The following is an 11,415-nucleotide window of genomic DNA, read 5'->3' as shown; positions in this document are numbered from 1 at the left end:
CAGAACTCCCGGGAGCAGAGCGATCGGGGGAAAAGTGTACAGACGTAGCCTCAGCCACGTCTGCACCATGGCATCCAGCCCCATTGGAGCTGGATGCGTGAGGGAGAACCAGAGCGGACAGTCTGTCGTTTATTGCGACGCAAATAGATCCACTTCCGCCTGGCCAAATTCCCTCCAAATGAGCTCCACCACCTCGGGGTGGAGCCTCCATCCCCCGGGCCTCAGCCCCTGTCTCGACAGGATATCTGCCCCCTGATTTAGATACCCAGGGATGTAAACTGCTTTTAGAGAGAGAAGCTTCCCCTGAGCCCACAGAAGGATCTGGCGTGCAAGCTTGTACAAGGGGCGCGAACGCAGACCCCCCTGCTGCCTCGTGACTGTAGTGAGGATTGACTCGATTCGAGCAGGAGACAGATGTGACTGCATCGAGGTTGAGTTGCAAGTGCTCGAGAATAAGTGGTTCTCTGTAGTGGAGAAAGAACACTCTTCTTGGCGTTTAGTCTTAACCCCAGCTCTCTCATATGGGCGAGGACGACATCTCGATGCCGAGCCGCCATCTGCTCCGATTGAGCTAGTATTAACCAATCGTCGATGTGATTGAGTATGCGGATGCCCTGGAGTCGCAGAGGAGCCAGAGCATCATCCACACACTTCGTGAAAGTGCGGGGTGAGAGTGACAGGCCGAAGGGAAGAACTCGATATTGGTATGCTTCGCCCCCGAAAGCAAACCTTAGGAACTTCCAGTGTTGAGGGAGGATGGATACATGGAAATAAGTGTCTTTGAGATCTATCTTAACAAACCAGTCCTCGGACTGGATTTGAGATACTATCTGCTTGATAGTGAGCATCTTGAACCGAAGCCGTTTGATAGCGCGGTTCAGAAGATGGAGATCTAAGATCGGACGCAACCCCCCATCCTTCTTCGGAGCGATGAAGTAACAGCTGTAGAACCCGGACACTCTCGAGAGAGGCGGAACACGTTCTATGGCCCCCTTCCTCAAGAGAGTATCTACTTCTTGTTCCATTACCAGAGCCTGCTTGGGGCCCACTAGTGTGGGGATGACCTAGTTGAAACGAGGCGGACGAGAACCGAACTGGATTCTGTAACCTTACCCTGCAATCTGCAGGACCCATTTTGAGATATTTGGTAGAAGTTTCCACGCTACCAGAAAATCTACTAAGGGAACCAGCTGCTTGAGGCTGGCCTCTGGTATTATTAGAGGAGCCAGTTCGGTGCCCTGAAGCGGATGACCGGCAGGGAACGACCGACCTGACTGCTGTAGCACCCGCACTTGAGGGGTCGAGCTCTCCCGTGCCGTAATGTTGCCAGGCGGCAGCTGGGAATTTCACTCGTCGGAGCTCACTGAGCCCTGAAGCACCAAGGGGGCAGGGGTATCAATGAACCTCCGTGGAGGCAATCGCGAGCCTGGCCGCTCTCATCAAACACAGGCAGGCGAAAGCGGAGCATACGCAGCGAGAGTAACTCGCAGTGATGACAATCAGCTCCTCAAAAGCTGACCGTGCATGCTCCGGTCCCAAACAAATGACAAATTGTGTGTATCCCCCGCCGCCAGATATCGTGGACAGGGAGGAACACAGCGTTTGTAATGCCATTCGCTCACCATAGACTTTTTCATGATTGTTTTCTATATATGCTTGTGCGGACAGACAACAGTAAATAGACAGACACATACAAAGAGCGCTACTGAAGAGCAGATGCTGGTTTGCGTCTGCCGGATGCGCTTTTATACTTTCTGGTGCTTACGTCACCCCGCTAATGACGTCTCGCTACTCCACTGGGCTGATTTGACATGTGCTTCAGAACGCGGTCACGCAGAGGCGTTCCCAAAGCGACCTCGACGCAGCTCGAGTTCCTGAAGGGGAACTAAATGCTTTTCCCTGAAGGTGGCAAATAATTGTCATTTTTTTCCAAGTAAATCATGATTTTTGTTTTCTCTGAAGCCCTCTTTCTAATGCAGTGACATTGTTGGTAGTGACTTGTACAAAACTACTCATAAGGCTGTAAGATTGCATATTGTCTCATAAACCTGGATTAAAATGGATGTAAAGCTGTCCACCAAATCATTTCATAAATAGTGCCTCAGCACTTACAGTTTCAGTGTGGTTTTATAGCAGGCAGTTACCCAGTTACTCAGTTATGTGATGTTTTCTGCTTACAAAGGCACAAAAGAGCATGAACATGATGTGCAAAATGACAATGTAACCTTTACTGTGGGAAAAGAATAGTAAGATACCGAACATCAAAACATTCTGTTCAATAAGCGTCTTTTTGAATTATTCTTTAAAAGATTTGCCCTAAGAATCAAATAACACTTGTTTACTTGTTGCTTTGTTGTAGCTGCTAAATTTCCAGCTGAATGTGGTGAACTATTCTATTCTATTCTATTCTATTCTATTCATTGCTGGCTCGAGAAACGCTGGGTTTTTATGGGTGTGCCGCATTGAAGACTTGGAAGTAAACGCCTACTGCTATGATTGGATAACAGTTTTGCATAGTAAACTAACTTTTTGTGTGTCTGTTTGACAAGTTACGTCCTTCATAGTTGGAGCCTTCTGTGACTTTGGTTAGCGACACACATAATACGGACATATCAAGCGATCTCTAACAAAGCAGTAGTGACACATAGTACAAATAGTTTTACTCACATAAGTGTGCTGCACCATTCCTGTCAGATCCAATATAGACAGCACAGCATTGCTTTTTAATCTCAGTCTCTCTGCAAATCCAGCGTCGACCTGTGTCTTGTTTACAAAGGAATCCGCGGTGAAATGAAGCGAACACAAGCTCAATGTTTTACTCGCGTGAGCTGAAACGTCATTAAAAATAAAGTTCAACCACGCATTCCTAATATTTGAATTTGAAGGAAGGTTATGCAGCGACTGTGATCTTCCACAACCAGCCACTGCACAATATTCTGCGATCTTCAACAGCATGTTTATTGCTTGGTTGCTCAATCCGGTTTAGCGCCACTTATGTTATTTCCCAACTGTCATGTGCGAATCCGTGGGTGGGGCTACAGAATTAGGCGTTGATGTTCTTCTGTGTTTAACCTATCTATTACAGATAGGCACATTCCAGGATCTGGCTTTCACTGGGCCTGGTGTCAATAAAAGCTTTTATTTCAGTAACAAGGACGTTTTCAGTTCTGAAACTTTCAGGATATTCTTTTTGTATCATGACCTTTTATATATCAAGAGCTCAAGTAAAAGTGATGTTTTCCTCTTCTAGGTTCCTTCATGATGGTGAATGCTTCGGGTCGTGCATCAGGTCAGAAGGCCCACCTGCTCCTGCCCACGCTAAAAGAGAATGACACCCACTGCATAGACTTCCACTACTCCCTGTCTAGCCGGGATGGGACGAGTCCCGGAACCCTTAATGTCTACATAAAAGTGGATGGTGGACCACAGGGGAATCCCATCTGGAATGCCTCAGCACCCGTCACTGAAGGCTGGGTGAAGGCTGAACTCGCCATCAGCACCTTTTGGCCCAACTCCTATCAGGTAAGCTTGATGCTAACAATGCCAAAGTCAAATGCCAAATGGGTTTCAATTAAGAGAATCTGCATGCTGTGTTTAAAAAAAAATTCAAATTCAGAATATTCTGGTTTAAGAGGGGGGGGGGGGGGACAATGCTGTTTCATGCATTCAGAGTTGTTTACACTGTTAAAGAGTTGAATTCTCATGCTAAGCATGGACAAAGTTTCAAAAAACAATTTGGACGTATGACAGTATTTCTGTGCCAAAAATCTTACTTCCGGGTTCGTACAAGTTTCTGAGAGTTTTTTTCCGATCGTGGCTCTTAATGACGTAAACGAGGGTGGAACTCCTTATATGGGCATTTCTCCCGGAAGAACGCGCCTGCGCACGCATCGACCAGAGCAAGAGCGAGATCGCGCCCATTAACGCTCTTCAAACGTTTGTTTGTTGACGAACGTTTTATAAACAAGGCCCAGTTCAACGCTGGATTTGCACATCGTTTGATACTGAAAGATGGAGCGGTCCCAGCTATAAAATGGCGCTTTTCCACTGCATGGTACGGTACGGCTCAGTACGGTTCACTTTTGGGGGATTTTCCACTGGGTACAGTACCTGGTACTTTTTTTAGTAGCACATCGGTTGAGGTTCCAAGTGACCCATACCGTTACCAAAACTTGACATGTAAACTCTGCTGATCACGGATTGGCCGGAGAGAATCGTCACTACCTGCGTCACTGAACTTGCAACACAAACACAACAGAACCGCTAGATTTAAATCAGCACAGCCAGCAAAGGATCGAATGCAACTGTTTTGAATGAGCGCACCTTTTTTAACAACCAAAAATTGGCTGTTTCGTTGTCTGTTGAGGAAGTACAGACGTTCTTCTCATTGATAGCAGAGGAGCGGATCCAGCGAGAGCTTGATGGGGCGACACGGAATGAAAACGTTTTTCAGGAGTCGCGGCAGTAGAGGCGGCGTAACTAACGACATGTGAATAATCCTGCCCACTCTAAAGTGATACTTAACTGCAGTGGAAATGCAAACCGAGCCGTGCCGTGCTGAGCCGAGTCGTTCCACACAGTGGAAAAGCGCCAAAAGACCCCATCATGATTCAGAACTGCAGACGGTAAGTGAAACGGCATCAAATGTCTGTTTTGTTGGCACTCGGCGCCCAAGTGCTCGTCACTCTTTAGCTCCGCCCACTGCGCCTCCAGGAGTTCGGCTTTTTCCGGAGAGAATCGTAAAGCTGTATCTTTCTTTTATAAATATGATAAAACTAAAGACTTTTTGGAGATATGAAGGATGCAGTACTGAAGTCTACTGCATGAAGTCTATGGAGAAAATGATGACAACCATGATCAATTAACTTCTTTTTTTTTTAGCAGGATGAGCCACGTAGCAAACAAACGACCAGCACCTAAAAGAAGTCATGAAAATTTTGTCCCCTTAGCAACAGAAATTGACAGTAGTTTATTTTCTGCCATATATTTGTGGTGAATGGCACCAATTGAACTGCAGAGAGGGGCAGTGGATTGCTCTCTACTCCAATTACCACTGCAATCACTGTCCCCTAATCTCACCCACAAATGGCCCTGGTGAATAAGCTTTTAGCTGTTAATTTTAGATCAGTCTTTTTGCTTATTACCTCTCACTTTCACTCACTCCTTCTTTTTCTCTTCAGATTCTTCACACCCAGATCTCCTCTCTATCTCTCTCTGCCTCTTGTGCTCCTCTTCATTCTCTCTGTAGATTCACCGGTCAATCTGTGGAGTGAAATACCCTCATAAGATTAGCCATGTAATTGAATTAACTAATGAGAAGAGCAAATATTTAGCCTGTGCTGGCAATACTGAACTTCTCTTTGCAAACAGCAGACCGATATTTGCTAAAGGCAATATTTGCTGAGGGCATCTATTTGACCAGCAGGCAATATCAAAGCTTTTGCGTACGTATGTGCGCGTGTGTGTGTGTATTTGTGCTTGTGGGGAATGTCATAAAATAATGTGCATGTGTATATAACCAAACAGTGTATAATAATATAAATGTATTAATTATTAATATTATTGGTATTTATTGCATAATATAAATTATAAATATTATAATTTAGATTTCATTTAGATTGCAATTCCTTTTAAAATTTAAGAAATTGTTTTTATTGTATAGTATTACTTATATTCAAATATTAAAATTATATTTTATATTTCTTTTTTTGTGGGTTTATTTTGATTTTGAATTAAGACTGACATATTCTTGATAAAAATTGAGAATCACACTCTCTAGGTGCTTGTTCCCAGTTTGTGCTCACAGAATGCCATTTCAAGTTTTTAAAAGCATTTGCTTCTCTTGCTGAGTTGAACGTAATCAATTACCTGTTAAATATCAAAAACTAATTTCTACTAGAAAATCTGCCTATGGGATCATAAACTATACTGAAAAATATCCCACTGTGAGTTTGATTAGAGCAACGGATTTGCAGATAAGTGGCCAATTTTGACAAGACTATTCTTTGGGTTAACTGACTTGTTTCCTGCCATGATACATTTTAAATAGTAGGGTGCCACTTTCAAAGTGACAGTGTTTAAAGGGTAAAGTTTTATGATATGCAAAAGGAAAAAGAGGCAAATCTGACTCTTTTTAAATTTGGGATGGTACATTTTTAAAAAGCTGTTCTTTTCCCCATGTCCTGACAGTTTTAGAGATCATTTGTGTCAGCTATAATGTTGTGAATAAATTATGAATACAGCAATGTCCTTGAGTAGGGGCAAAGATGATAAAATGACGATGTAAAAGGTTTGCTCATTGAAAATACTGTCATTATTTCCTCAAACTCATGTTGTTCCAAACCTGTGTGGCAGGATATTCACACTGCTCTTTTCTAGGATTGAGAATTGAGAACTGATCTAAACAACAACATAAAGCTTAAGCAACTGAAAGCAGTTTCCACAACATTTCTGATCTGAAACACACACCTTTAGTCTCCACAGTCTCACCCTGAATAACATGGTGAGAATTGAATCTGGTCGAGTAGATTGAGTCTCTTGACTGGTCACAGTGAGGCCTTTTTGGGAAGCTGTGGACTCAAGTGCATCCTGTGTCCAGGTTTTGGCTTTCTAGTGCCAGTCCTTGGCAGCTCTGAGAGAGAGGGCATTGTTCAGACCACACATGTCCTCACCACATGGCATGTACAGTATGCCATGCAAACCATGCCAGTCCCATATGTGTGTGTTCGAACTTGTGTTTGCAGAGTTTAAATGCAGATTATCAGATTATTATGGCTTGAAAAGTTTTCTTGTGCTGTCTTTCTATAAAATAAATGCAAGATGCATGGACATTCAAATATTTTTTTAAGTGTGCCGCAAGAGCTTGAATACGATTTGGGGCTAACATAGGTGGTTTTACAGTTAAAGATCTCTTCTGTTGACATATATAAATAGACCGTCTCAGTTCAGTCTGAAACAAGCAGACTTGATTTAAACACTTGATTTCCTCTCCCCTCTTCTCTCGTTTAGGTTATTTTTGAGGCTGTGTCTGTACAAGGGCATCCTGGGTTCATCGCAGTGGATGAGATACACGTTTTGGCCCACCCTTGCCGTGAGTACACACATACATACACACACACAGCGCCTGCTTACTTTCACAGTCTTGGCTACGCTGTAGGAGTTCAGTCTGTCAACTACTGTGAAAAGCACTTCATGTGGATCGAGGGTTGAACAGAGATGGAAAAGGCCAGCAAACAAGCAGCTCTGTGCTGAGGATGAGAGATAGAGGGAGACAGATTGCAGAGCTGAGTGCTCAGACTTTAGGCCCCCATCATTCTTGCTGTGACAGGAGAACTTTAGCCTTTGACTTCCATTGTCCTAGATCTCTCTGTGAAACTAATGTAAAGCCAGCAGTGCCGATGAAGAAATGAGGTTAATTCATATTGTAGAAGTGAACATGACCCCCTGGTCTTATTGTGCATGATTCATCATTGCACGCCATAAGCATTTTATTCACATTCAGAATCCTTTTCCCTCATGTTTGATTACAGAAGTAAAGTGGGTTTTGAATGACAAATCACGGTAACCCTTTTTTTTTAAGTTACTGTGTACACTCAGATGACATTCCTTCCATTTCCAGTGTCACTAATATTTTTTTTCTGTTCAACATTGTTTGTTTTGTTTGTTTTGTTTTTAGACATATGTGCAAAGTGCAAACTGACAGTTTTTACTTCCAGAGATGATAACTGACAGCTAATGTAAAGTGGCCATGTGCCATTTACATTTACATGTAATCATTTAGCAGACCCTTTTATTCAAAGAAAAGTCATTCATCTCAACAACTGCCATAGTTTTACATTTAGTGTTTGCAAAACAGTAAATAGTGTATATTGAACGTATGCAGTAAGCTAGTATTCCATTCCACATAACCAGAATTTTCAATAAAAATGTAATAAGAGCTGAGTTGAAGGAACACAATTATAGATCATGGAAGCATCTTATCTTGACTTTCTTTTTTTTTTTACTTGCCATAATAATAATAGTGGGTAATTTTAAGATTCCTTCATTAAATCTGAACGCTTTTCACATTATAGCAGAGATACTAAAAAATAAATCTATATTCTCAGTGACTTTAACTGAAAAAGATTGATATTGCTTTTGTGCAGAAATGCATGCACAGATAATAAAGCTGGCAGAGAGAGTGGGTGGAGACTGCTGTACTGAGAATCGAGAGTTCAGCTAGTGCAAGAGTTACGCTTCTCACAAATGCACCTGTGAACCTCTATGCACCTGTACATGCAAATGAGAGAATGTTTATTGGAAATAATATTGAATACAAATGTGAGCTCCATTAAATTTCTTGTTTTCAGATGGTGATTCTAAACGTACAATCAGAAAACCAGACAGAAACCATGTTCACCATCACACAATACAAGAAGTGAAAGGAGCACTTACACAATTAGAATGTCATGTCAATAGATACTATAAAAGACAGTTTCTTTGATATTTTGTAAGAAATGTTAACACAAGTACACTTCATAAGGTAAATATTTCACAAAAAGATATTTGTTAGGTTTGAAATTATAAAACAAAATGCCATAAAACAATATACCAGTCAAAATTGAAACACTTTATTGTCGTCAAATGTTACTTGGGTGAACTTGTAAGCTTTTTTGGGCCACTGCATAGTTGACCACCAGTGTCTATAGAGCACATGTGCTTTATATAATTTGCATGGATGCTGTATTATGATTTTTTTTTGAAGGTATATGTGTTTTGTTTGGTAGGCAAGACACCACATTTTCTGCGGCTGCAGAATGTCGAGGTGAACGTGGGACAGAATGCCACCTTCCAGTGTATTGCTGGAGGCAAATGGTCACAACATGACAAACTCTGGCTACAGGTGAGTCTGTACACAACCTCACACACACACATACTTTTATGCAGTCACATATAATCTCACATAAAGGGACAGCAACATATATTTTTTTAATAACATTATTTTTTGTGTGTGGTATTTCTTATTTTGTGCTGCCTGTTTTGGCCAGGACCCGCTTGCTTAAATCTCAAGAGTAAAGAGTAAAAATAAAAAAATACCTATAGAAACATTCAGTGACGAATCAAACCTGGTTTGATTATAGCACTGAAAAAATTATACTTGGGACCAACTTTATTATGTTACAGCAAAATGTTTGTGTTTTTTATTATATTTATGGTTTGGTTCAAACCTAGTTTCTTTTCCCAAAGTCAAAGAGATTCATACAAAGATAGTACAAAGATTATTTATTATAAAGACCATACCATACTGAATTCATGTATTATCTTTAGACATAAGCCAAAATGTAACTTAAGGTCTGTCTGTCTGTCTTATTTTTACAACTGAATTTCACCATAAACAAAAGCTACATTAGCTATGACATGAGTATAGATTTTTTTAGTTGTGGCCTAATGGTTAGAGAGTCGGACTTGTAACCCAAAGGTTGCGAGTTCAAGTCTCGTACCGGCAGGGATTGTAGGTGGGGGGAGTGAATGTACAGTGCTCTCTCCCACCTTCAATACCACGACTGAGGTGCAAGGCACCGAACCCCCAACTGCTCCCCGGGCGCCACAGCAAAAATGGCTGCCCACTGCTCCGGGTGTGTGTTCACGGTGTGTGGATACTTTGGATGGGATAAATGCAGATCACTAATTCCGAGTATGGGTTGCGACATGTCACTTCACTTTTTAAATTTTTAAAAAAAAATAAAGACAAGTTTGAAAGACCTTAAAATTTTTTGTGACGTTTTCTGAAATACGCAGCATATTTTTGTGTCATGTACACATCAGTAGAGTTTTATTTGCTTTTTTTATTGGGGATTTATTAACAGAACAAAACAGGTTTAAACCGGAAACCAAGATTTTCAATATAATATTTTAAATAAATTACACAGTCGTTTCACTTTTTTTTAGTGTACATGCTCAAAATTTTTATTTTTATCTCTGAGCATCTCTATTATGTGTGTGCGTGTAACGTTCACTTCATTTGCATTGGGAGGTTTTGAACCTTTGTCCTGAGATACATTGCTTGAGGAAATTTAATAACTTGTTAGAGATTTTTGTCAGCAGGATTTCTAAGCCAGCATCTGTGTCCATGAAGTCTTGGATAAAATTACTTTTTCCCTTGGCTGGAGACTATAAGCCTCCATCTATCCTGTGCTACAGCTCTGAGACATGAAGACATAACACCAGTTCTCATTGTGCGCAGTGTGCTTTAAGAGCTTGTGCCTCTGTCTTGATGTGGCACTATGGTCCACTTTGTAAAACAAAGAAAAAAAAAAATCATGTGTGCATATAATCAGTTACACGATGTTGCAAGGATGATTATTTTTCTGTTTTTCAGCAATGGAATGGTAAAGACACGTCTCTCATGGTGACCCGAGTGGTAAACCATCGGCGCTTCTCCGCTACCGTTAGCGTAACGGACACGTCACAGCGCAGCACCAGCCGTTACCGCTGTGTCATTCGTTCTGATGGAGGATCTGGAGTTTCAAACTATGCTGAACTCAGCGTTAAAGGTGCGTACGGACACCTGCAAACATTTATGCCTCTGAACTAAAATATGATTGTGAATTTGTAATGATGATCTAATTGCTTTTGGGTAGGGCTGCACAATTAATCTAAATTAAATCGCAAAGGCGATAAATCACGATTAGGCAGAAGCTGCGATTGTCATGCGTATCTTTCAGTGAAGCACGGTTCTGTGATCAGCAGTAAATATCCATCCGAAGGCCAGTGGGCGCTCTCGAGCTGAAACTCCAAATACGCCTCGCAGAAGAAACCCAGGAAATGCCTTTAGTGGTTGCTGAATAAATAGAAGATTTAACTGCTTTCATTGATTCAACGTTACTAATAAACACACGACTACAACAATATATGGTTTATCCGAGTTCATCTTATTATAATGTTTATTATAATAAAGTATATAATGCAATGCTAATCAAGCCTTTATCACTGCTTAAAATACTATGAAATATGTTGCGTGCCTTCTTCTGTGTAAGAAACCACATCATCTCACAGAAGGATTTATTTCAAACACTAGTCTGACATTATGAAGTGAGTTTGGAATTAAAACATGTTATTAAATTTGGTATTTTCATGTGCTTTCAGATGGAACAGCATTTACTACACAGAGCCGTAGTTCACTGACAAGCTACGCAAACAGCTTTCATAATCGCAGAATCGTCTGAGAATATGAATGCTATTTTGCATAGCTTGTCAGAGAACTGCGACTCTGTGTAGTAAATGCTGCTCCATCTGAAAGCACGTGATGGAGATTTACTACTAATCCCAGAACCGGCTTTACTGACAAGATGCGCATGACAGTCATATTCGATTAATCGTGCAGTCCTACTTTTGAGCCTTACATTAGAGACCTGCGCAGGACGGATTTTTCAGTCC

The 11,415-nt window shown here is 41.3% G+C and overlaps 1 protein-coding gene across 1 annotated transcript; it reads left to right on the top strand.

Annotated features, from left to right (window-relative positions):
• Positions 1–3,250: 3,250 nt before the first annotated feature.
• On the top strand, positions 3,251–10,532 carry LOC107576291 (receptor-type tyrosine-protein phosphatase T-like; the record flags this gene model as incomplete). The annotated part of the gene is made up of 4 exons (XM_016262498.1): positions 3,251–3,522; positions 7,009–7,090; positions 8,766–8,881; positions 10,358–10,532. Coding segments are annotated over 4 exons (645 nt in total), but the record flags the coding sequence as incomplete, so codon positions are not given.
• Between the last annotated feature and the right edge of the window lie 883 nt (positions 10,533–11,415).

Source organism: Sinocyclocheilus grahami, unplaced genomic scaffold (genome assembly GCF_001515645.1).
Source record: "Sinocyclocheilus grahami isolate Dianchi unplaced genomic scaffold, SAMN03320097.WGS_v1.1 scaffold3446.1, whole genome shotgun sequence".
Lineage (NCBI taxonomy): Eukaryota > Metazoa > Chordata > Actinopteri > Cypriniformes > Cyprinidae > Sinocyclocheilus > Sinocyclocheilus grahami.
The sequence above is the reverse complement of the archived record's forward strand: the minus strand, read 5'-3'. Positions and strand labels throughout refer to the sequence as shown.